The 25,202-nt window shown below is 50.3% G+C and overlaps 1 protein-coding gene across 1 annotated transcript in view; it reads left to right on the top strand.

Moving 5' to 3' along the window:
- The window catches only part of LOC119970922 (mucin-6-like), a 415,844-nt gene that overhangs the window by 35,582 nt on the left and 355,060 nt on the right, over window positions 1-25,202 (top strand). Inside the window, exon 4 of the mRNA XM_038806032.1 lies at window positions 3,460-3,550. Within this exon, the coding sequence (XP_038661960.1) occupies window positions 3,460-3,550 (91 nt within the window). The remainder of the gene's footprint in view (window positions 1-3,459; window positions 3,551-25,202) is intronic.

The raw sequence follows: 25,202 nt of genomic DNA, 5'->3' as shown, positions 1-25,202 counted from the left end.
TCTGACAATCCTCAACACTATCTGCCACTCCACTAATCTTGGTGTCGTCCACGGACATACTAATCAGACCAGCTACAGAGATTGACACACATCCTGCTGTGATTGTAGATTCTCCAAAATGAAAATGAAACCAAACCCACCCTGCAACAAAAAAGCCTGAAGCGAAAGTAAAAAGCTGACAGACAGCCCAGCTCCACCCATTCTCTGACATCACTGCAGTAATAAACACCCAGTTTAGCACAGGGCTAAATTGCTGGCTTTGAAAGCAGATCAAGGTAGGCCAGCAGCATGGTTCAATTCCCGTACCAGCCTCCCCGAACAGGCGCCGGAATGTGGCGACTAGGGGCTTTTCACAGTAACTTCATTTGAAGCCTACTTGTGACAATAAGCGATTATATTAAAAAAAAGAGTGAGGGGTTGGCTCTTGGGCAACAAGTGTTATTTGCTGAGTTCTTGGCTAATGATGCCTATCCGGAGGCCGCAAACCTACACAGCGAAAACAACATCCATGTCAGAACCAAGAGTATCTCTGAGTGTTGCATCAGCACAGCAGGTCCTCCAACGTGCGTTCCAGGGCTACCACACATGGGAAAACTTCATAATCTCTGGATTTGCCAACTAAGAAGCCTGGCCACTGGCAACTCTGCCTCCCTGTCCCACCTCTCCTTACTTTTTTTCTCCTCCACACACTTCCAAGTAGTGCTCCATTCCTCATAGCCACTCACATCCTCTCCTATTCCTCCGCACTTCACTCCATTTCCACCCCAGCTCCTCTCCTCTCGGAGGGTCCTACCAGCATCACTGCAGGGTGTTGGCCCCGGGCAGGCAGTATTAGCGGGTATTGTCCATGGAACGGACGATTATGGTGGCTCACTGTGAGATGTGTTCCTCATTGTTTGACAAGGTCTGACTGCTGCCTTCAGGATCACATTCCACTGTCTGTCCGGGTGATCCATGCATGTGTGATGGCAATTCCATTTCATGGGCCCATATAAATTCTTCGGGGTGGGGTACTTGCGGTCATGGAGATTGTGAGCCGTGATGTGATACTGTGTAAACTGTCCGAAAAGGCACTCTCACACTCGTGCCCCGTTCCCTGCCACCCCTGAGGATGACCCAATGTGAAATGTTCAATTGTCCTGGGGAACTTGCCGGGTGCCATCCTCCAACATCCACACCCACACCACCAAACTCCCACACATCCCTCAGTTGGGAAACTCTCTACACCGAGCCTCACACCTTTCAGACAAGAGGATTGAGGCAGGTCGGAATGTTGGTGAAAAGGTGTCTAATAACTGCTGAATGCATTTTGTGCCCTGACCCCTACATATAAATCGTGCTCTGCACCCTGCCAACTTAACTGGTATTGAACATCCTTATTTTAGGTAACCTACAGCTCATTCTAGGCATGACCCCAGACAGCACATCAGACATGGAGGAGGCCTGCTTTGTATTTCTGACCTGAAATGCATTTAGCGGTGGTCCTCTGGACGACCTGGATAGGCCTAGCCTGCTCTCCGGGTTTCATAGCTGACGCGGTGCCACCCTGTTCTGCCCGCTGACCATCAGATGCACAAGTATCAGGTGGGACAGTGGGGTGGGATTTAAAAATGCTGAGGTGTTCCAGCACATCTCCTGCGGGAGTCATCAACACTGGCCCCATCACTTCCTCCTCCCTCGGGCTGCTTAATGGTACGATTTAGGGGCAGCCTAGCACTGTGGCTTCACAGCGCCAGGGTCCCAGGTTTGATTCCCCGCTGGGTCACTGTCTGTGCGGAGTCTGCACGTTCTCCCCATGTTTGCGTGGGTTTCCTCTGGGTGTTTTAGTTTCCTCCCACAGTCCAAAGACGTGCAGGTTAGGTGGATTGGCCATGATAAATTGCCCTGAGTGACCAAAAAGGTTAGGAGGGGTTATTGGATTATGGGGATAGGGTGGAAGTGAGGATTTAAGTGGGTCAGTGCAGACTCGATGGGCCAAATGGTCTCCTTCTGCACTGTATATTCTATGTTCTATGTTTTGTCCTATGAATCCGGGCTCCCTGGTGGGACGGAGGTGAGACCAGAGTGAGCTCCGAAGCTTTCACCTTCACCTGCACAGCCAGTCCTGCAGGGCCGCTCTCGTCGCAACCAGGGTCTCAATGCCGTCAACCATGGAGCAGAGACTGGGTCACATGCCTTAACGAGTGAGTCATGTTCCTTTGAGCCTCGGTCATTTCCCTCCGTGACTCGTCCAGGTCTGTCAGAGTCTGGCCAATAGTCTCCATGTCCTCAGCCATGATTCTTTGGGGTGAGATACCCCAAATGGGCTGATATGGTTTGTTGTTAAACCTGCAAGACAAAAGACAAGACACATATAGAATCATAGAATCATAGAATTTACAGTGGATCTTGGGAAGGAGTGGTCTGTGGGAGAGGGATGACTCACTTGCTACAGGGACATCATTTTGACTTAGGTGCTCACTTGATTGTTGCATGCCGACCTCTGCCTTGGAGTTAGCCCTTCCTCCACCGACCTTGATAATGGCATTGCCTTCTGATCGGTGGAGGTGTGAGCCCAGACACTGGGATGCCCCCTTCGGTCTTCTCCCATTCCTTTCTGCTTGGGCCATCTTTTCCTAGGGGACACATAAATGACATTGTGAGATGCATGGTAGCGAATTATATAGAGAGTCTGTAGCTTGTGACATGTGTGTGCAAGGCAGTTGGCCAAAGAGGACATACAGGTGTTGGTGTTTGGAAGAGGGTGGGATTTAAGGGAGGTGCAGGCAGGTGGATTTTGGTTGATCTCTCGGGGAGAGGGAGAGGTGATGTGAGGAGTGAAGGAGAGGAATGATGCTGGGAGAACAGAGTAGCTCACTTGAGCCGCCCTAAATAGGCCAATCGTTTTCTTGTGGCACTGTCCGCCTGGTGCGGCTCACCGTGCTAAGAGCCTCGGCCACCTCTGCCGAGGTCCGGTTTATGTCTACGGGAGATAGCCTCCTGCCCACCTGGGGAAGAGGGTGTCCCACCTCTCCTCCACTGCATCCAATAATCTCTTGAACCCCGTGTCCGTGAAACGTGGTGTTGCACTTCATGGAGCCATCCTCTTGGCTGAAATCTGAGTCTCTGGGGAGTGGAGTACTTATAAGCAGCTCCAGCTTGTCAAGCTGTCCAGCACCAATTCTGGCCCCAGTGAATCCGATGCTGGCAGGAATGAAAATTGCTCTAGACTCACATGGGCAGAATGCTGGCCCATTAGCTTGTCCTGAATTGCTTCAGAAATAGTCCCCCTAACGGGAACGCGAACCACATGCAATTCAGTCCTGGTGTCGATTCTTAGTCTCCCAAACGGGGAATGTCGCCAATATTATTATCAAAATTGATCTCTCTAAACTATTTGAAGTACATTTCTGCCTAGGAGTAGACATCTAAAAATACTTATTAAAAACTAAGTTCTTATTCCATGTTTTATTTCCACAGGTTGCACTTGGTGATCAACATCAAAATAAAACGTGTGGCTTGTGTGGTGATTTCAACGGTATTCCAGATTATAATGAATTTAGCGTGGCTGGTAAGAAACTCTGGTTCAAATACATTCATTGGCAACATTAGCTGAATACATAGGTTCAAAGAGAAATGCTCAAGCAACTAAAAGACGGGCAGAGTAAGATTTGTCCTGTTCCCTCGCTCATAGTCCGGTTGAATGAACGCAAGCAAAGTTTATTTCTTAAAAACACATTTTGGTACATTCACACGAAATTAACTGGAAAATGCTTTTTCCATGTCTCTCGAAATGTCCTCAAAGCACCAACAAGTAGAAAAAAAAACTTCAATGTAAAAGTGACTTCAGATTTAATAATGATAATCGCTTATTGTCACAAGTAGGCTTCAGTGAAAAGCCCCTAATTGCCACATTCCGACGCATGTTCGGGGAGGCCGGTACAGGAATTGAACCCGCGCTGCTGCCTTCTTCTGCATTACAAGCCAGCTATTTAGGCTAGCTAAACCAGCCCCAGATTTACAAAATTAAATGTTATTTGAACAAAGGCTTTTGTTGAAATGTTTATTCTCCGACGGCTATAATTTTCTCTGCTGATCAGTTAGACGACTCACATTCTTAAGGAAATCCTTATTTGGTTTAGCCCCTTACTTAGTTTAATTGGTTCTAATTCTCAGCTGAGACCCCCTTGATTCGTTCAGGACAGTGTCAGTCACTTAACAGGCAATTGGTTAATTAGACATTAATCAATGACTCCAAATTAATTAACTGTCCCATGACTTTTGTCCCACGTTCAAACTCCTTATGTCACGTCGGGTCTCAGCTACGATATTGTTTCAATCTTGCCGAATATACCTTCACATCAGAACTTGTAGTACATTACTTGTAACATTTGAGGCCGCCATGGACAGTATTCAAACAATTATAACTTCCTCATATTTCTACAAATTCATTAATTTTCAAGAATCATTTTAGCTAATACTTTAAAGGAATCCAACAGGCAGCTAATATAGAACTGAATCCAAATATCTCCTATAGGAATATAAAAAGTAAAAGGGTGTTAAAAGGAAGAGATGAACTGATTAGGAAACAAAAAGGAGATTTGGGGCATTTATTAAGGTATTAAATGAATACCTTACATCTGTTTTTGCCAAGGAAGAAGATGCTGCACAGGTCATGGTGAAAGGATTTAATTAAAGGGTTTTAAATGGATACGTTGAACAGAGGAAAGTGACAGTAGAGATTGTGGAGTCATTGGCTGTGATTTTTCAATCTTGCTTAAACTCGGGGAGCAAGAGGACTGTAAAGTTGCAACTGCAGGGAGTCTGTTTAATTTTATTGTTGGGGAAGTTTCTTGAAACAATATTTGGGACAAATAATAGTAACTTAGGTTTAATTAAGGAAATCCAGAATGGATGTGTTAAGGGCCCACCTGTATATAATAAAACACAACTAATATACAATTGACAGTTCCTGAAGTGTAGGGACACCAACAATGATGTTAGGGAGGGAATTCTACAGATTTTGACACAGCGACAGTAAAGAAACTGCGGGATATTTCCATGTCAGGATAGTGGATGTCTTAGAGGTTACCTCCGTGTTGTGGTGTTCCCAGGTATTTGCTGCATTTTTCCTTCCAGATGGCAATGCTCTTGGGCTTGGAATATGCTGCCTCTGGAACCTTTGTGAGTTTCTGCAGTGCATCTTTTCAATGGTACACAATGCTGCCACTGTTCATCAGTGGTGGAGGGATTGAATGTTTGTGGAAGGGGTAGCAATCAAGTTGACTGCTTTGTCCTTAATGGTGTTGGGTTTCTTGAGTGCTGTTGGAACTGCATTCATCCAGGCAAATGGAGAGTATTCCATTACATTATTGATTTGTGCTTTGTAGATAGTGGACAGGCTTTGGGGAGTCAGGAAGTGAATTGCTCACCGCAGGATCCCTAGCCTTTGACCTATACGTAACCACAGTATTTTATGGTTAGTCCAGTTCAATTTCTGGTCAATGGTAACCTCCAGGATGTTGATTGTGGGGGATTCAGAGATGGTCATCCCATTGAATGTCAAGGGGTGTGATGGTTCGATCCTCTTTTGTTGAAGCTGATCATTGCCTGGCACTTGAATGTTACTTGTTACTTATCAGCCCAAGCCTGGATATTGTCCAGGTTTTGCTGTATTGGATATGGACTGCTTCCGCATCTGATGTGTAAATGGGACTGAACGTGCAGTCATCAGCAAACATCCCTACTTCTAACCTTATGATGGAAGGAAGGTCATTAATGAAGCACTTGAAGATGTTTGGGCGAGGACACTACTCTGAAGAACTCCTGCAGTGATGCGCTGGAGCTGGAAAGATTGACCTCCAATCATCACAACCATCTTCCTTTGTTTCAGTTATGACTCCAACCAGCAGAGAGTTTTCCCGCTGATTCCCATTGACTTGAATTTTGCGAGGGCTCCTTGATGCCATACTTGGTCAAATGCTGTCAAAGGCAATCAGTCTCTCACCTCACCTCTGGCGTTCAGCTCTTTTGTCTATGTTTAAACCAAGGCTGTAATGAGGTCAGGAGCTGAGTGACACTAACGGAAACCAACTGAGTGTCATTGAGCAGGGTATTGAAGAGTAAATGCTGTGTGGTAGTATTGTTGATAACTCCTTCCATCACTTTACTGATGATTGAGAGTAGGCTGATGGAGTGGTAATTGACTGTGAGTGCAGCCCCTGCTCTTTCTAGGAAGCACTTGAGAACAAAGAGGCAGCCTCATAAAAAAAACTGTGGTTGGGTAAGCAGCTGCTCCCCTGAGTTAATGGGCCCTTGCCGAACTATATAAATTAACAATCCAAATAGCCCCTTTGAAACTGGTGCCTTCCCCGTCTGCATGCTCCCCATCGTGTTAACCAGCTCCTTTTGATTGACCTGTCAATCAAAAATCTTATCAGTGCTGAGGGGGTTCATGGACCAGATGGGAGGGGTGGATCCTTGGAGATTCATGAGGCCGGGGGTTAGGGAATTCTTGTTCCTCTCCCATGTTCACAAGGCTTACTCCCGGATTTACTTTCTTGTTTTGAGCAGGGCGTTGATTCCGAGGGTGGAAGGTGCGGAATACTCGGCGATAGTCATTTCAGACCACGCTCCGTTGGGTAGACCTTGAGTTGGGGGAGGGGAGGGACCAACGTCCGATGTGGCGGTTAGAGGTGGGGCTGCTGTCGGACGAGGAGGTGTGCGGGCGGGTCCGGAGGTGTATAGAGGGGTACCTAGAAATTAACGATAACGGGGAGGTGCAGGTGGGGGTGGTCTGGGAGGCGCTGAAGGCGGTGGTTAGGGGGGAGCTGATCTCCATCAGGGCACATAGGGAGAGGGGTGAGAAGAGAGAGAGGGAGAGGCTAGTGGAAGAGATGGTGAGGGTGGACAGGAGGCACGCGGAGGTCCCAGAGGAAGGGCTGTTGAGGAAGCGTCGTAGCCTCCAAGCGATGTTCGATCTAGTGACCACCAGGAAGGCGGAGGCACAGTGGAGGAGGGCGCAGGGTGCGGTATATGAATATGGGGAAAAGGCGAGTCGGATGCTGGCACACCAGCTCCGGAAGCGGGAAGCAGCTAGGGAGATAGGGGGAGTTAAGGATGGAGGAGGGAGTCTGGTATAAAGTGCGAGGGGCATCAACGGGGTGTTTAGGACTTTTTATGAGGAACTATACCGGTCAGTGCCCCCAATGGAGGAGGGAGGGATGGATCGCTTTCTGGGCAAGCAAAGGTTTCTGAGAGCGGAGGAGGAGCAGGTGGGGGGGGGGGGGGAGTTGGGGGCACCAGTTGGGCTGGAGGAGCTGGTTAACGTGATGGGGAGCATGCAGACGGGGAAGGCACCAGGGCCCGATGGGTTCCCGGTTGAATTCTATAAGAGGTTCTCAGACCTGCTGGGCCTGCTGCTAGTGAGGACCTTTAAATGAGGCAAGGGAGGGGGGGGCTTCGCCCCCGACGATGTCGAGAGCGCTGATCTCACTGATCCTGAAGCGGGATAAGGATCCCCTTCAGTGCGGGTCATATAGACCGATTTCGCTCCTGAATGTGGATGCGAAACTGCTATCAAAGATATTGGCCAGGAGGGTGGAGGACAGGTCAGACACGAGGTCAGACACGAGGATCAAACGGGTTTTGTGAAGGGGAGGCAGTTGAATGTTAATGTACGGAGGCTTCTGAATGTTATAATGATGCCGGCAGTGGATGGAGTGGCGGAGATAGTGGCGGCGATGGATGCGGAGAAGGCCTTTGATAGGGTGGAGTGGGGATACCTTTGGGAGGTGTTGAAAAGGTTTGGGTTTGGAGAGGAATTTATTAGGTGGGTTAGGCTGCTGTATGAGGCCCCGGTGGCAAGTGTGGTTACGAATGGGAGGAGGTTGGAGAATTTTCGACTACCGGGGGGCGAGGCAGGGGTGCCCCTGTCTCCCCTGCTGTTTGCGCTGGTGATCGAACCCCTGCCCATGGCGCTGAGGGAGTCGAGGAACTGGAGGGGGATAGTGCGGGAGGGGGGGGGGGGGCGGAGAGGAGCATCGGCTGTCGTTATAGGCGGATGATCTATTGTTGTACATGGCAGACCCGGTGGGGAGGATGCCGGAGGTGATGAGGGTTCTTGGGGAGTTCGGGGACTTCTCCGGGTATAAGCTCAACGTGGGGAAGAGTGAGCTGTTCGTAGTGCATCGGGGGGACCAGAAGAGAGGGATTGGGGAGCTCCCGCTGAAAAGGGCAAAGAGGAGTTTCAGGTACCTGGGGGTCCAGATTGCCAGGAGCTGGGGGGCCCTGCACAGGTCAACTTTACGAAGCTGGTGGAGCAGATGGAGGAGGATTTTAGGAGGTGGGATGTGTTGCCACTCACCCTAGCGGGCAGGGTCCAGTCTGTCAAATGACGGTGCTCCTGAGGTTTTTGTCCCTCTTCCAGTGCCTCCCTATCATGATTCCTAAGGCTTTCTTCAGGCGAGTCAATAGGAGTATTCTGAGGTTTGTGTGGGCGCAGAAGACCCCAAGGGTGAGGAGGGTGTTCCTGGAGCGGGGTAGGGATGTGGGGAGGTTGGTGTTACCCAACCTATGTGGGTACTACTGGGCCGCCAACGTGGCGATGATACGTAGGTGGGTGATGGAGGGGGAGGAGGCGGCATGGAAGAGTCTGGAGGCGGCGTCCTGTGTGGGCACGAGCCTGGAGGCGCTGGTGACGGCGTCGTTGCCACTCCTCCCAACAAGATATACTACGAGTCCGGTGGTGGCGGCTACCCTCAAAATCTGGGGGCAGTGGAGGTGGCATAGGGGGGAGGTGAAGGCTTCAGTCTGGTCCCCGATACGGGGGAACCACCGGTTTGTACCAGGGAGGATGGACGGAGGGTTTCTGAGCTGGCACAGGGCAGGTATCAGGCGGATGGGGGACCTCTTTCCCGATGGGAAGTTTGCAACCCTAGAGGAGTTGGAGGGAAGGTTGGGCCTTCCCCCAGGGAACACCTTCAGATACATGCAGGTAAGGGCGTTTGGCAGGCGGCAGGTGGCGGAGTTTCCACTGTTACCGCCAAGGGGGGTTCAGGACAGGGTGCTCTCAGGGACGTGGGTCGGTGAGGGGAGGATTTCGGCAATCTACCAAGTGATGCAGGAGGGGGAGGGGGCCTCGGTGGAAGAGCTGAAAGGTAAGTGGGAGGAAGAGCTGGGAGAGGAGATCGACGAGGGGACGTGGGTGGATGCCCTGGGGAGGGTGAATTCCTCCTCCTCCTCCTCCTGCGTGAGGCTTTGTTTAATTCAATTAAAGGTGCTGCATAGGGCAGGTATCAGGTGGATGGGGGACATCTTTCCCGATGGTGCTGCATGACTGGGGCTAGGCTGAACCGGTTCTTTGGGAGAAAGGACAGATGTGTCAGGTGTTCTGGGAGCCCAGCAAACCACACCCACGTGTTTTGGGTGTGCCCTGCGCTGGAGGGCTTTTGGAGGGGCGTCGCGGAGAGGCTGTCAAGGGTGATTGGTTCCAGGGTTGAACCGGGCTGGGGGCTCGCAATTGTTGGGGTAGCAGCGGAGCCGGGAGTGCAGGATGCGAAAGAGGCCGGTATTCTGGCTTTGCGTCCCTGGTAGCCTGACACAGGATTCTTTTGCGGTGGAAGGATGCGAGGCCCCCAGGCGTGGAATCCTGGATCCATGATATGGCTGGGTTTATCAAACTGGAGAGGGTCAGGTTTTCCCAAAGGGGGTCGGTGCAAGGGTTCTTCCGTCGGTGGCAACCGTTTCTAGACTTTCTGGCGGAGCATTAGAGCATGGTCAATTTCAGCAGCAACCCGGGGGGGAATGGGCGGGCTTGTTTTCTTTTCCTTTATTGGGTATGTGTATTTGTTCTCATGTTAATTATTTTTGTTAATTTATTGCTTCTGCATTTGGGGGGGGGGGGGGTTACTTCTCTTTTTCTTCTGTTTTTGTTGGTTTTGTTGGTTAAAATATGTTGAAAATTTGAATAAAAATTATTTAAAAAATAAAAAATCTTATCAGGTAATTGTGTGTGAAATTGAATGTGAACAATACCGTTCAAAGCTTTTTGCCTTTTAGGCATACAACACAGGCTTTAAAGGGCAATGTAATTGACTGTGAGAAACCTACTTCAAAAGTTTCCACCATTTTAAAGGGATTACTTTTATCTTCATTCCACAGGCCTATCAACATGGCATACTGACAGACTTTTTAAAGGGTTTGGGGTACAGATGAGAACACACTTACTTTATTATTAGATATCGAGTGACTGTTTAATAGGCTTAAAAGATTTCAGATGGGGACAGTAGCCAAATGAGCCTCATCCAGGGAAGATCTCTGACCTGAGTCCCTCCAGCCCACCAGAAGCCCCCGACCCCCTCCTCCCATGGAAGACCTCATTCAGCACCCTTGAGGCAATTATTGGGAGAATAACAGACCCACATTTCTCCGGACTTGCACCAATTGCTCAAGTGGGACTTTTGACTGGCAAATGAATCGGGTGCCCGTGAATTAGATGCTGAACATCTCTAATGAGCTATTTGCATGTTCCTGCTGGGTCGGAGCGGGAAGCTCATTGGGGACATCGGGAAACGCTTTACGCTGTGTTGTTCTCTGCCTTGCTCTAACCACATGGTTGAAATGAAAAAATGAAAATCTCTTATTGTCACGAGTAGGCTTCAATGAAGTTACTGTGAAAAGCCCCTAGTCGCCACATTCCGGCGCCTGCCCAGGGAGGCTTGTATGGAAATCGAACCGTGCTGCTGGCCTGCTTGGTCTGCTTTAAAAGCCAGCGATTTAGCCCAGTGAGCTAAACCAGCCCCTGGTTTTGATGTTTAGTGTTGATCAGAGAACAACAAGTCTTGTAAACTAACACTGAAATTGGATTCAACACTTATCCCTAAAAAACTAACAGTTGATTAAACACACGGAAACTATATTCATCTAACTCGGTAACTCATTAACTACTCTCATGCTCTCTCACTACCTTCAGTATTCCTAGCTCAGCTCCTGCTCCTGCCTCCTACTCCAACCTTCTGTCCCACAAGGCTTTGCGTCCTCTCTCATATACCTCTGAAACTAGCTCCCTCTAGTGGCTCTCTGTGTACATATATTAACCCTTAGCTTACTGACATATGTAATAATACCACATCCCCTCTTTTTTCTAAAGAAAAAAATTATTAAAATACTTTTTTCTATCATTCACATGAGATGCAGTATAACCCATGTACTCATTGTCCTGTACTAACACTTAATAACCATGCCTGACACTAACCTATCACTCTAAACCCTGTCTGTACAATCACGATAGATGATAAGAAACATCAGGAGTTATGTCAGTTACATGTGTTTGACGCATGGACTAACAGTGTTCTTTTACGTTTATAAACTTTTTACAGTCCAAAATTTTGGAGTATGGACTCTGTCTTCACCGTGTTGTCATTACAGTGTCATTACAGTGCCAAGTTATCAGTCCAAGCAATTAAAAGTTCTATTGGTCTGAACCATTATTTGTGTCGAACCGGTCTCTTTCCGTGCCTCTGATGTCACTTTTGTGTTTTCCTTGCCCTCAAAACCTGCTTGCCATTTGTTCTGTGTGCAAGATTATGTGTTGGTCTGTGTGCAACAAGCATCACGACTTGACTATTGTCATCAGTGTCCTCCGAACCCTATGAGTTCCTTTTGAACTCTTGACGTTCCACAAAGTCTTCAACTTCAAAGGCTTTGTCTCCCGGCTGTGCTCACATGTGACCTGTTCACTGGTGCATTTTGCTTCTCAGCCTTCAGACTGTGGAGCTGAGATGCATCAGTCTCACTTACACTCTGCACAACTGGAATGCTTCTCGTGATTGCTACTTCACTAGATGCAAGCGATTGATGTAGACTTTCTCAGTCTTTTGAGTGTTGTTCATCACACTTCATTTCCTCACTGTAGTCTTTTGTGCGACACACAGTGGTCAGACTTTCACAGTCTTCTTCTTGTTCAAGGAATACACTGGACAGATGTTCCCAGTCTTCTTCTTCTGCATCCATTGACGTACCTGTTGCATATACTCTTTGGATTAGATCCAATGCTGTACAAGCTTGCACACCTATTGCCGATATCTGCTCATCATTGACCACCTCAAAGTCTAGAGGCATTTCAATGTCTCTATTTTTCACCACCAGATGACATGTACATTCCGTGATGACCGTGTTCCCATTGTAGTCCACCAGTCGACACCTAGACTTCCCTATGGTCGTGTCTTGTTTGCTTGCAGCAATGACTTCCACAAAATCATGTTTGCTTCGGCACCTCTATCAATGCAAAATGGTGTTTCTATGCCATTCAGACTGAGATTTACAGTCCATCTCTGACTGATCATTTGTTGTAGTGAATTCCTCACTTGAATCCTTTGGAACAACCTCAGTGACTGTCGCTATCAGGAAGGTGTCCTCTTCTTCTAACTGCTTGTGTTCGCTGTCTATGGTTAAGTTTTGAAACTCCTTGGGCGTGATTCTCCGAGGCCGCAACGGTTGGGAGAATCGCCAGACGCGCCAGTTTTCCACGCGACGCCAGTCCGACGCGCTCCCGCGATTCTCCCAAGAGGCGAAATCGGTCCCGTCGGGTTCCGTGCGGCGCAAGCCGGAGAATCGCCCGAGACACCCAAAATGGCGATTCTCCTGTACCCCCGCTGTTCTCTGGCCCGGATGGGCAGAAGTCCCGATGGCGTGACCCCAGTTCACGCCGTCACCGTTCACACCTGCTATATACAGTCATCAGCCAGTCATGCTGGCTGACGCTGAGCACTGAGGAGGTGAGCGGACACTCCCGGAGTTTCTGCAGACTGGGGAAGGCTTCCCCGAGAACGCTGTGGCCAATGGGGGGAGGGGGTCGTCCATCTGCGGATGCCACATGTCAGCCGCCCTGCCATGGCAGGACGGTGACGAGGACACGCCCGCAAGTTGTCGTGTGGCTGATGGGCAGAGCCGACTGGCGCGCCGGTGAGGAGGACGGTGTTAACTGACCGTTGGACGCAGACAGTGACCATGGGTTAGGCTGGCTGCGTGTCAGCAGCACGACCAGGCCACCAGGGCACACAGTTATCCCATGGCAGCCGGCTGCCGAGGTGTCGAAGAACCTCCGTGTATCATGTCGTTTCTCTGCCCCCCACCGCCCTTCTGCAGGTCACCATGTATGCCAACCAGACAGCGATGTTCACCGCAGTAGTTGGAGCCGCTGCACTGCAGTTGGCCATCCAGCAGCGTCGACTGCGACAGCCCACAGTGGATGCATATGCAGGGGCTGCTGCTGCAGCAGAGGGGATGGCCACGGAGTGGCCTGTCGACGCCGCGCAGGCCGCAGGCGTTCATGGCCGGTATGTCCAGGGGGATGCCAAGGGGAACATTGACCCCCAAATGGTGAGGAAGGCACAGGATGCGGGCACTGATATCGGAGTGCATAGGGGGGGAGGAGGAGGAGGAGCCACTGATGGTGGAGCCAGGGTGCCACAGGTGGCCATCAAAGCCTAGGATGTACCGTGACTGAATGTCGTTCGAGGCCCTACCGGACATCACATGCAGGAGGAGACTACGGTTCAGCAGGGAGGCGGTCGCACATATCTGCCACCTCGTGGCGCACCTCGCACCACATGGAACGGGAGGAGGACATGCTATACTGGTATCCGTCAAAATGACGGTGGCCCTAAACCTCTACGCTACTGGTTCGTTCCAATGCGCCCACCTGCAGACAACCGGGAAGTGTTCATTAACAGAAAGGGCACATACTCCATGAACATCCAGGTGGTCTGCGACCCCCACATGAGGATCATGCACGTGTGTGCAAGGTTCCATGGGAGTGTGCATGACGCCTACATTCTTGTGCAGTCGTTCATCCCCGTGATGTTCGAGGGACGCACCCCCCCAGCTGAGGGGCTGGTTGCTGGGCGACAGGGGTTATCCGTTGAGGTCATGGCTGATGACGCCAATACGGTGGCCTCAGACCAACGCGGAGAGCCTATACAATGAGGCCCATGCAGCAACCAGGGGTGGTGGAGCGGTGCTTCGGCTTACTGAAGATGCGATTCAGATGCCTGGACCGCTACGGAGGGGCCCTGCAGTACCAGCCTGACAGGGTCGGTCGCATAGTTGTGGTATGCCGTGTGCTGCACAACATTGCTATGCAGAGGGGAGATGCCCTGGTGGAGGAGTCGGAGGGAGAAGCCGATGGCAGCGGTGCTAATGCTAACGAAGAGGAGGAGGAGGAGGTGGAGTATGATGGCGTGCAGCAGGGTGGGGCGAGGGGCGCAGGACACAAACACAACCCGGGTGCTGGTAATGTCCAGGAGGCTGCATGACGGCACCGTCGAGGACAGCGGGCGCGCGATGCATTGGTGGCCGCAAGGTTCACGCACCACATGGAAGGGGTTCGCTGAACACTACCACTTGCATCGTTAGTCGTGCACAAGGGCACCGCACAGCCCCCACCATCCTCCGCAACCCCTCTCCGCGTACACTGCACCAATTCCACATCACCTTACCACTGCGGCACTACGGTATAGCACTACATTGATGATTGTGTAAGCGGGTGTGATCAGTGCCATGTTGAATGATGACAGCCCGATCTGCGATGAGCTGTGAGCTCAGATTCGTTCAACAAAGTCTGACTCCCGGCAATAGCTGAACCATCCACCTCGGTAGTCACTGCGTTCGTCACGGACACTCCATCATGTGCCCGTGTGGGATAGCTGGCGTCGGAGTGCCGAGGACTACATTGTCCGACTGTGGGAGTGGGGGTAGGGGGAGGGACTGCACACCCGGCACCGGCGTTGAACCGCTTGTCAACCCCAGCGACACTCGGTCACCATCACGAGCCCTGTGGCACCGGACATAGCACAGAGTCTTATAAGTTAAGTGCAACAGTGAGTTTAATTGTGAAAGTAACATACAGATGCCCTAGCCCCTACAATTAAACTGTGCCCTGCACCCGTGCCAACTTACTATGTGTGCAACTTCCTTGCCTTATGGGCCCTACCACTACGTCTAGGTGTGTCCCCAGGTGGTACAGCGGGACTGCAGGCAGACTGCTGAGAATCACGCCTTGCGAAATGGCTCCCCATCGGCACGCGTTTCCTGGGGCGACCCGGCCTCGATGGGCTAGGCTGCTCGGCGGGCATGCTGGATGACGTGGTGCCACCCTGCTCTGCCCGCTGCCCACCAGATGCGCCAGGGACAGAACAGGGGGAGGCCGAGTGTTCAGGGATGCCCCGTGATGGAGTTAATGGGACGGGCCCCAGAACCACCACCTCCCTCGGGGATCCCGGTGGACCCCGGGCCTCACTGTGGGACGGAAGTGCGATTGGAGACGTGCCCCGTCGCACCACCGACACCTGGCGCTGCCAGTCTTGGAGGCCTGCAGCGGTATCGACCAGGGTCCGAATGTTCGCAGAGACGGAGCCCAGGGAGTGCGACATTCCTGCCAGGGACTGTGCAACCTCAACCTGTGAGTGCGCTACGCCATCCAGCACGTGCGTCAGGCGGTCGATGCTCTCCGCGACTGACTGCTGGGACTGTGCCATGGCCTGCTGGGACTGGGCCATGGCCCGGTGAGACTCGGCCAGGGCCCGGAGCACGGCGGCAATGTCATTTTGGCTCTGGCACAGGGCTGCCTGTGAGAGGGCAGCCCTCTCCTGGGCCACGGATGACGCCTGCACGTGAAGCCCGATGCCTTGCAGAACCCGACCAATGGTCAAAACCGTTTCACCCATTGCATCCACCGCGGATGCCACCCGTGCGGTGTCGGCCTGGGTGGCTGCGATGAATGGCACCACTCCCTGCTCCTAGACGCGGATTGACTCCTCTAACTGCGTCTGCAGCTGCTAGAAGATGGCCCTCATCCCGTTATTGTGTCCCTGGGTTTCCACATGCATCGGGTGTCCGGGTGGGTCAAGTACATCCAGGAACCCGGGAACCGTTTGGGCGGCAGCTGGATGCTGGGCCTGGGCTGCCCTCCGACCGTCCATCCCCTCGGCTGCTCCGAACTCCACCTGCTCTACCAACTTTGCTGCGTGGTGCACACCAGACCGTGACCCGAGGTGAGTGTCTCTGCGATGGTGGATGGTGTGTGAGACAGCAGTGCCGCAAGCTCTAGGTCATCGTCTGTTAGGAAGTCCGGTGTGTCCTGGTCCCACTCATGGCCTGGCGCAGGGCGCACGCAGCCCATGTAATGTTCCGCTCTGGGTGACTCCGTCGACTGTGCGTCAACGTCCACTGTCCCCGTCCTGTCCCCGTCACTGTCGCGGCTCATGGCCCGACCTTCCCAACGCACAGGGCAGGTATCCATATAGATACTATATACCAACTGCACTGGACCTAATTCTTCGCAGGACTGATTATCTAACAATGAATCCAAGCCCTCGGAAACAATACAGAATGGGACGGAATAAACTGTGTTCTTCACCACCACACTCAGGTCACAAGCATCATAACATTTAATGCTTGAACCATTATAATCTGACAAAGATTTTTTGTGATTTCTTCTAATCGCTGAATTTTTAAAATCATTCATGCTGATTAAATTGGCTTTGGCATCAGTGTCGAACTTCAATTGGACCACTGTACCATTCACTTCAAGTGGCAGCAGCCAGTTGTCCTCATCAACTGCATTTATTTTAAATGGAGTATCAGTTTGCATTATTTTAAGTGCTGGAGAACTTTTTGATGTCTCCAAAAGATTTTTCTTCTCTGTTATACTCCAACAAACAATGTTTAATTACTCGAGACTGTGTCTTCCACTGTGCTGACTGAACTGAGGTTGAGCTTAGAGTAACAATACTGAGCAAAGTGATTTTTTTCCTTTGCCTCTGAAATAAAACTTGCCAAATGCTGCTCACTACCTTAATTTGCTCCTTTGACTGCATCTTTTACACAAAAATTATTTGTCCTGTTTGTTGGTGTGCCAGGAGCTGCCGGTACTTTCCTGCCTTTTTTCACATGTTTTCAGCCTTTTTGGAAAAAGGGCAGCAACCAGAGTGCTTTCTTCCAAGAAGTCACCACTGTTAATGGGAAACAGTGAAAATGCTGTACTGCTAGTTGGTGAGCCTGACAAATCTTCACTGTTTGTTCCAAAGATAGCTACGATTCCCTCAGCTACCATTCCCTCAGTTTGTTTTTATTTACACCAAACACAATCTGGTCCCGAATCATGGACGAATCTACCGAAGAAAAATTAGAGGTTTCAGCTTGTAACTTTAGATCAGTGATCAAATGATCTATGGACTCTTCTGTCTTCTGTAAACATGATCTAAACACATAGCATTCATAAATTTAATTCTTTCTGGGGGTAAAATATGCATCAAATCTCAAATGACTTAGTTCACATTTTTATTATCTTCATCATTTGCAAATTTAAACGTTTAAGCACAGCAATTGCTTAGGGCCCTGCTACTGTTAGGAACATCGGTACCTTACGCGAATCTGATTGATCATATAAATTTAATGCAGTAGGAAACAGATTAAATTGTTTCAACATACTCCAGTTGCTGTTCACATTACAATGAAGCCTGAGACTCATTGGTAGATTCTAGGACTCCATGCCGTTCATTCCTGCAGTCTGCACAATCTTCAAATCTCTGTGGACCTCATGGCAGGCCGATAGTATTTTTTTCTCAGTGTTTAATACCATTTCACTGGTACCATGTCATGTTCTTGTTGGATGGTCTAATTTATATTACAAGAACATTTGTACCTCAAGCTATAAATTATTTATTAACTTTAACTCTGGGGAAACTATGGGGTGAATAACAGAAATATCAAGCACAAGCAACCTCTCTCCAGCTTCATCCAGCCAGTCTCAGGGGTCACCTGACTCTCACATTCACTTGTATACCAGTGATAATCCTTGTGACACAACCATGATAACACCACACGACAGGGGTTATTGAACTTAAAGAAGTGTGTGTATGTGGAACAATTGCATTATTTCAGGGTTTGGAATTGAAATAGGGAATGACTGGAGATGGCTCTTTCAGTTGCAAAAACCTTCCTGGGTGTGGAAGCGATTACTCGGGGTGGTTTACAAAGGGAGACTCAAACAAAACTTTTAGGTTTGGCGGAGACGTTGCAGTTAACCTTATCTAAAGGAGTGAGGAAAGTACATAGACACATAGATACAGAGAAGATAGGAGCAGGAGGAGGCCTTTTGGCCCTTTGAGCCTTCTCTGACATTCATCACAATCATGGCTGATGATCCAACTCAATAGCCTAATCCTGCTTTCTCCCCAAACCCTATGATCCCATTCTCCCCAAGTGCTATATCTAGCCGCCACTTGAATATATTCAATGTTTTAGCATCAACTACTTCCTGTGGTAATAAATTCCACAGGCTCACCACTCTTTGGGTGAAGAAATATCTCCTCATCTCTGTCCGAAATGGTTTACCCTGAATCCTCAGTCTGTGACCCCTGGTTCTGGACATATCCTTGGGGAAATATACTTGGGGAAAGGCCAAGTATGACAAAATTCGGCAGGAGCTAGGGAATGTGGATTGGGAGCAGCTGTTTAAGGGTAAATCCACATTTGAAATGTGGGAGTCTTTTAAGGAAAGGTTGATTGGAGTGCAGGACAGACATGTCCCTGTGAAAATGAGGGATAGAAATGGCAAGATTAGGGAACCATGGATGACGGGTGGAATTGTGAGACTAGCTAAGATGAAAAAGGAAGCATACATAAGATCGAGGCGACTTAAAACTGATGAAGCTTTGGAGGAATATCGGGAAAGTAGGACAAATCTCAAACGTGCAATAAAGAGGGCTAAAAGGGGTCATGAAATATCTTTGGCTCACAGGGTTAAGGAAAATCCCAAAGCCTTTTGTTCATATATAAGGAGCAGGAGGGTAACTGGAGAAAGGATTGGCCCACTCAAAGAAAAAAGAGGGAATTTATGCGTGGAGTCAGAGGAAATGGGTGAGATTCTTAATGAATACTTTGCATCGGTATTCACCAAGGAGAGGGACATGACGAATGTTGAGGCTAGGGATGGATGTTTAAATACTCTGGGTCAAGTCGGCATAAGGAAGGGGAAAGTTTTGGGTATTCTAAAAGGCATTAAGGTGGACAAGTCCCCAGGTCCGGATGGTATCTATCCCAGGTTACTGAGGGAAGCGAGGGACGAAATAGCTTAGGCCTTAACAGATATCTTTGCAGCATCCTTGAGCACCGGTGAGGTCCCAGAGGACTGGAGAATTGCTAATGATGTCCCTTTGTTTAAGAAGGGTAGCAGGGATAATCCAGGGAATTATAGACTTGTGAGCTTGACAAGTGGTAGGCAAACTGTTGGAGAACAGTTGGAGAACTGAGGGATAGGATCTATTCACATTTGGAAGAAAATAAACGTTTCAGTGATAGGCAGCATGGTTTTGTGCAGGGAAGGTCATGTCTTACAAACCTAATAGAATTCTTTGAGGAAGTGACAAAGTTAATTGATGAGGGAAGGGCTGTAGATGTCATATACATGGACTTCAGTAAGGCGTTTGATAATGTTTCCCACTGACAGGTTGACGGAAAAAGTGAAGTCGTATGGGGTTCAGGGTGTACTAGCTAGATGGATAAAGAACTGGCTGGGCAACAGGAAACAGAGAGTAGTGGTGGAAGGGAGAGTCTCAAAATGGAGAAAGGTGACTAGTGGTGTTCCGCAGGGATCCGTGCTCAGACCACTGTTGTTTGTGATCTGGACGAAGGTATAGGTGGTCTAAATAGCAAGTTTGCAGATGATACTAAGATTGGTGGAGTTGCATATCGCGAGGAGGACTGTCAGAGAATACAGCAAAATATCGATAGATTGGAGAGTTGGGCAGAGAAATGGCTGATGGAGTTCAATCCAGGCAAATGCGAGGTGATGCATTTTGGAAGATCTAATTCAGGAGCTGACGAAAAGTTCAATGGAAGAATCCTGGGGAAAATTGATGTACAGAGAGATCTGGGAGTTCAGGTCCATTGTACCCTGAAGGTGGCAACGCAGGTCGATAAGAGTGGTCAAGAAGGCAGACAGCATGCTTGCCTTCATCGGACGGGGTATTGAGTACAAGAGTTGGCAGGTCATGTTAGAGTTGTATCAGACTGAGTAGGGTAGGCCACATTTGGAATACTGCGTGCAGTTCTGACTGCCACATTACCAGAAGGATGTGGATGCTTTAGAGAGGGTGCAGAGGAGGTTCACCAGGAGGTTGCCTGGTATGGAGGATGCTAGTTATGAAGAAAGGTTGAGTAGATTAGGAATGTTTTCGTTGGAAAGACTGAGGTTGAGGGGGGACCTGATTGAGGTCTACAAAATTATGAGAGGTATGGACAGTGTGGATAGCAACAAGCTTTTCCCAAGAGTGGGGGTGTCAATTACAAGGGGTCACGATTTCAAGGTGAGAGGGGGAAAGTTTAAGAGAGATGTGCGTGGAAAGTTTTTTATGCAGAGGGTGGTGGGTGCCTGGAACGCTTTGCCAGTGGAGGTGGTAGAGGCGGGCACGATAGCATCATTTAAGATGCATCCAGACGGATATATGAATGGGCGGGGAACAGAGTGTCATAATATACACCAGTATATCATGGTGCAGACACATACTGATGGACATACACAAGGACCAATCAACATGCACAAACACTGCAGCCAATCACCAGTTATAACACACACTATAAAGGCAGAGGGCATCACATCACTTTTCCTGCTTATTCTAGATCCTGCCTCTCAGAAGCACAAGAGCTCATCAAGTATAGTACAGACACCACATGCTGAGAGATTCAACGGGTTTGGACAGGCATAGGTCTCTAGTTAAACTAGCATTGTGTAAACCTGCAGTTATCGTATGTCTTTTATTTTATAAGTAGTTAATAAAATAGTGTTGAACCACCTTCAGTGTTGGTAGCATATGTCTGCTTCACGAGTCCACAGTGCCTAACACTTCATGGTACCAGTAGTTGAGGGATGTTAGTACTTCTGTGACCTACCTACCAGTGATCAGCCGTCCACCAGTCTTCAGCCATCCTGCAGTATGGACACCATTCGCCTGCCGCCGCCCCTCCGCATTGCCGGAAACCAGGGCTCCAATTGGAAGATTTTTAAACAGCGTTTCCAGCTATACCTCGAGGCCATGGACCTGGAAGCTGCCTCGGACGCACGGAAGATTGCTCTCTTCCTCTCCTCAGCCGGGGACCATGCCCTCCACATCTTTAACTCGCTCACCTTCGCTGACGGGGTGGATAAATCAAAGTTCAAGACAGTCCTCCTAAAGTTCGACAGCCACTGCGAGGTCGAGGTAGACGAGAGCTTCGAATGATATGTATTTCAGCAACGCCTACAGGGTAAGGACGAACCTTTCCAGCCCTTTATCACCCATCTCCGTGTCTTTGCGCAGTCCTGCAACTACGGGTCCACCTCTGACTCCATGATACGCGACCAGATAGTTTTTGGTGTGCAGTCTGAGCCCCTTCGCCAGCAGCTGCTTAAAGTCAAACAGCTCACCCTATCCACTGCCATAGAGACCTGCGTGTTCCATGAGCACGCCTCCACGCGATATTCCCGCATCCAGGCTGCTGAAACGACACGGCAAACTCCCCACGAGGCAGAACGGGTCCAGGTCATTAAGTCTCTCCAGGGCCTAAGTCTGGACAAAGGCGGCCATTTTGCGCGCTTTTCACGGGCTCCCGCGCTGGGATGCAACGAACGTGGTGACGTTGAGGAACGTACTGCGCAGGCGCGCACCACGCTGGATCGTACCGCGCATGCGCGGTGGTGCAACCAACGTGCCGACGCAACGGCGATCGGCAACTGTGGCTCCGTCCACTTAAAGCAGCAATGTCCCGCGAAGACCCGACGCTGTCTGCAGTGTGGCAAACTTGGCCACTATGCTGCTTTATGCAGGTCGACCCAGCCTGCTAGTTTCCAGAGATCCAGCCAGCCTCGCAGGGATGTCCGGGCCATTCAGCCCACAATCAACGAGCCTGTTCCAGACCTGTCCTCCGACTTTGACAGCGATGCCCTGCAAGCCCCTTTCCAAGTTGGCATCATAACCAAGCACAGGATGTCTCCTAAGCGCAGCACCAAACCAATTCCAATACACAGCATTGATCCGGGGATGATGAGATGATGAGTGGTGTGCCACCCTTACCATTGAGGTTCTGCCTGGACACTGGCGCCTCCGCCAATCTCATTGCGTCGTCTGACCTTCGCAGCCTCCGTGTCCAGCCTGCCATCCTGCCATCTGTATGCCAACTGCTTGATTGTAACGGGAATGCCATCGCTGCCAGTGGATCCTGCCAACTCGAGGTGACACACCGTGCTCACACAGCTGTCCTACCTTTTGAGATTGTTGCCGCCTCAAAAGCCTCCTTGCTTGGTGCGCAGGCATGTAAGCTGCTGACTTGGTGCAGAGGGTTCACTCTCTCTCTCCCAGCGACGTGTCTGCCTCCTGACACCGACTTCAGGGCGCAACTCGACTTCATCATTCAACACTACCACAACGTCTTCGAGGGCATGGGCATGCTCCCGTATATGTACAAGATTCTACTCAAGCCCAACGCCACGCCTGTGGTACACACACCTCGCAGAGTCCCAGTGTCCCTTAAGGACCGCCCAAGCAACAGCTCCAGGACCAAGGGGTCATATCCAGAGTCACGGAACCGATCGACTGGGTGTGTTCCATGGTCTGTGTGAAGAAACCGTCCGGTGAGCTAAGGATCTTAATCGGAATATCATGCGGGAGCACTACCTGATTCCCAAACGTGAGGAACTCACGTGTGAAATGGCCCATGCCAAACTCTTCACAAAATTCGACGCCTCAAAAGGCTTCTGGCAAATCCAGCTGGATGAATTGAGCAGAAAGCTGTGTATATTCAATACGCCCTTTGGCAGATACTGCTACAACTGAATGCCATTTGGCATCATCTCGGCGTTCGAGGTATTCCACAGAATAATGGAACAGATGATGGAGGGAATCAAAGGCGTCCGTGTCTGCGTCGACGACATAATAATCTGGTCCACCACCCCGCAGGAGCACATCAGCCGCCTCAAGCGCGTCTTCAAGCGCATTCATGAGCATGGCCTCTGCCTCAATAGGGCCAAATGGTCTTTCGGCAGTCGGACATTAAATTCATGGGTGATCCTATCTCCCATTTGGGTGTGCGGCCGGATGAGGACAAGATTGCTGCCATCACATCCATTAAAACGCCCGAGGACAAGAAAGCGGTCCTCTGGTTCCTGGGCATGGTAAATTTCCTAGGAAAGTTTATTCCCAATTCGCATTGCATACCACAGCCCTCAGGAAACTGTTTCGTAAGGCAATTGTCTTCCAGTGGCTCCCTGCCCACGAGCTTGAGTGGAGTGAACTGAAGGCCAAGCTACCCACGGCCCCAGTGCTGGCCTTTTTCGATCCGAACAAGGAAACTAAGATCTCTATGGACGCCAGTCAGTCTGGAATTGGAGCCGTGCGTCTGCAGTGTGATGAGGCCTTGTCATGGGCCCCCGTTGCATATGCGTCACGGGCAATGACCCCAACGGAACAACGCTACGCGCAAATAGAGAAGGAGTGCCTCGGCCTTCTGACCGGTGTTGTGAAGTTCCACGACTATGTTTATGGACTTCCCCAGTTTACTGTTGAGACCGACCATCGTCTGCTCGTCAACATAATACAAAAGGACTTGAATGATATGACGCCTCGCCTCCAACGCATCCTGCTCAAGCTCCAGAGGTATGATTTCCAACTCATTGATACCCCTGGCAAAGACCTTGTCGTTGCCGATGCCCTCTCGAGGTCGGTCACCACTCCATGCGATCACAAAGGGTTCGTTTGCCAGGTCGACGCACTAGTTCAGTTCGCAGCCTCCCACTTGCCAGCATCGGATGCACGCCTGGTACAAATTCTCTGCGAGACAGCGGCTGACCCCCTTCTGCAGCGTGTCATGCGCCTAATGACGGACGGGTGGCTCAAGGGCCAATGCCCACAGTTTTATGTTGTTCGTGACGATCTGGCGGACGATGACGGGGTTCTCCTGAAGCTAGACCGCATCGTGATCCCGCACAGCATGCGCCAGCTGGTCCTACAGCAGCTGCACGAAGGCCATCTAGGTGTTGGGAAATGTCGCCGCAGGGCCAGGGAAGCTGTCTATTGGCTGGGAATCACCGACGACATTGCCAATGCGGTACTCAACTGCCCCACCTGCAAGCGTTTTCAACCCGCTCAACCACGGGAGACCCTGATGCCCCATGATTTGGTAACATTGCCCTGGACCAAGGTGGGCATTGACCTGATCCACCCATTGGGTAGGGACTATGTGTTAATCATTGATTACTTCTGTAACTACCCGGAGGTCATCAGGTTGCACAACCTCACATCCTCTGCTGTCATTCGGGCGTGCAAAGAGACGTTTGCCCGGCATGGCACCCCGCTCACAGTGATGTTGGACAATGGCCCCTGTTTCACAAGCCAGGAATGGGCCAGCTTCGCCCGGCAGTACAATTTTGCACACATCACGTCCAGTCCCCTGTACCCTCAGTCCAATGGCAAGGTGGAAAAGGGGGTTCATATAGTCAAGAGGCTACTCTGCAAGGCTGCCGATGCCGGATCTGACTTCCATCTCGCTTTGTTGGCCTATCGCTCCCCCCCCCCCGCTCTCCACTGGGCTGTCGCCTGCACAGTTACTGATGAACCGCACACTCAGGACGATGGTGCCGTTTATTCGTACCCCGAATCTCGATCATGTTCCCGTGCTTCACAGGATGCAGACGTCTCAGGCGCAGCAAAAAGCGACACACGACTCACGTGCTGCTGATCTCCCCGACATCCAGCCAAACGACAAGGTTCGCATTCATCTACCGGATGGTGGCTGGTCTACACCTGCTGTTGTCCTTAGGCAGGTGGCCCCCCCGTTCTTTCCTGGTTAGGTTATCGGACGGATCCATTCACGCCGCAATCGGCGTGCCCTTCGCCTTGTTCCACAGTCATCACGGGATCCTCCGAGCAGCTCCACTGCTGACCCTGCCATGGACTGTGCAGAGCTTCCTGTCACTCTGCCTCCTCCTGACTGTGTTGCAGTCCACCCAACTCCTGACATGGTGGCTATTGACCCACCTTTGAGCGGTCAATCAGAGTTTCATCGCCCAACTCAGAGACTGAATTTATGAACTTTGCAAATTTATGGCCTCTCTGAGATGTTTCCTTCCTTGTTAAATCGTTTTCTATTGGTTTGTATATAGCTCTATTCTTGTTCAATTTGTAGCATAC

Source organism: Scyliorhinus canicula, chromosome 9, assembly GCF_902713615.1.
Source record: "Scyliorhinus canicula chromosome 9, sScyCan1.1, whole genome shotgun sequence".
NCBI classification, from domain to species: domain Eukaryota; kingdom Metazoa; phylum Chordata; class Chondrichthyes; order Carcharhiniformes; family Scyliorhinidae; genus Scyliorhinus; species Scyliorhinus canicula.
The sequence above is the reverse complement of the archived record's forward strand: the minus strand, read 5'-3'. Positions and strand labels throughout refer to the sequence as shown.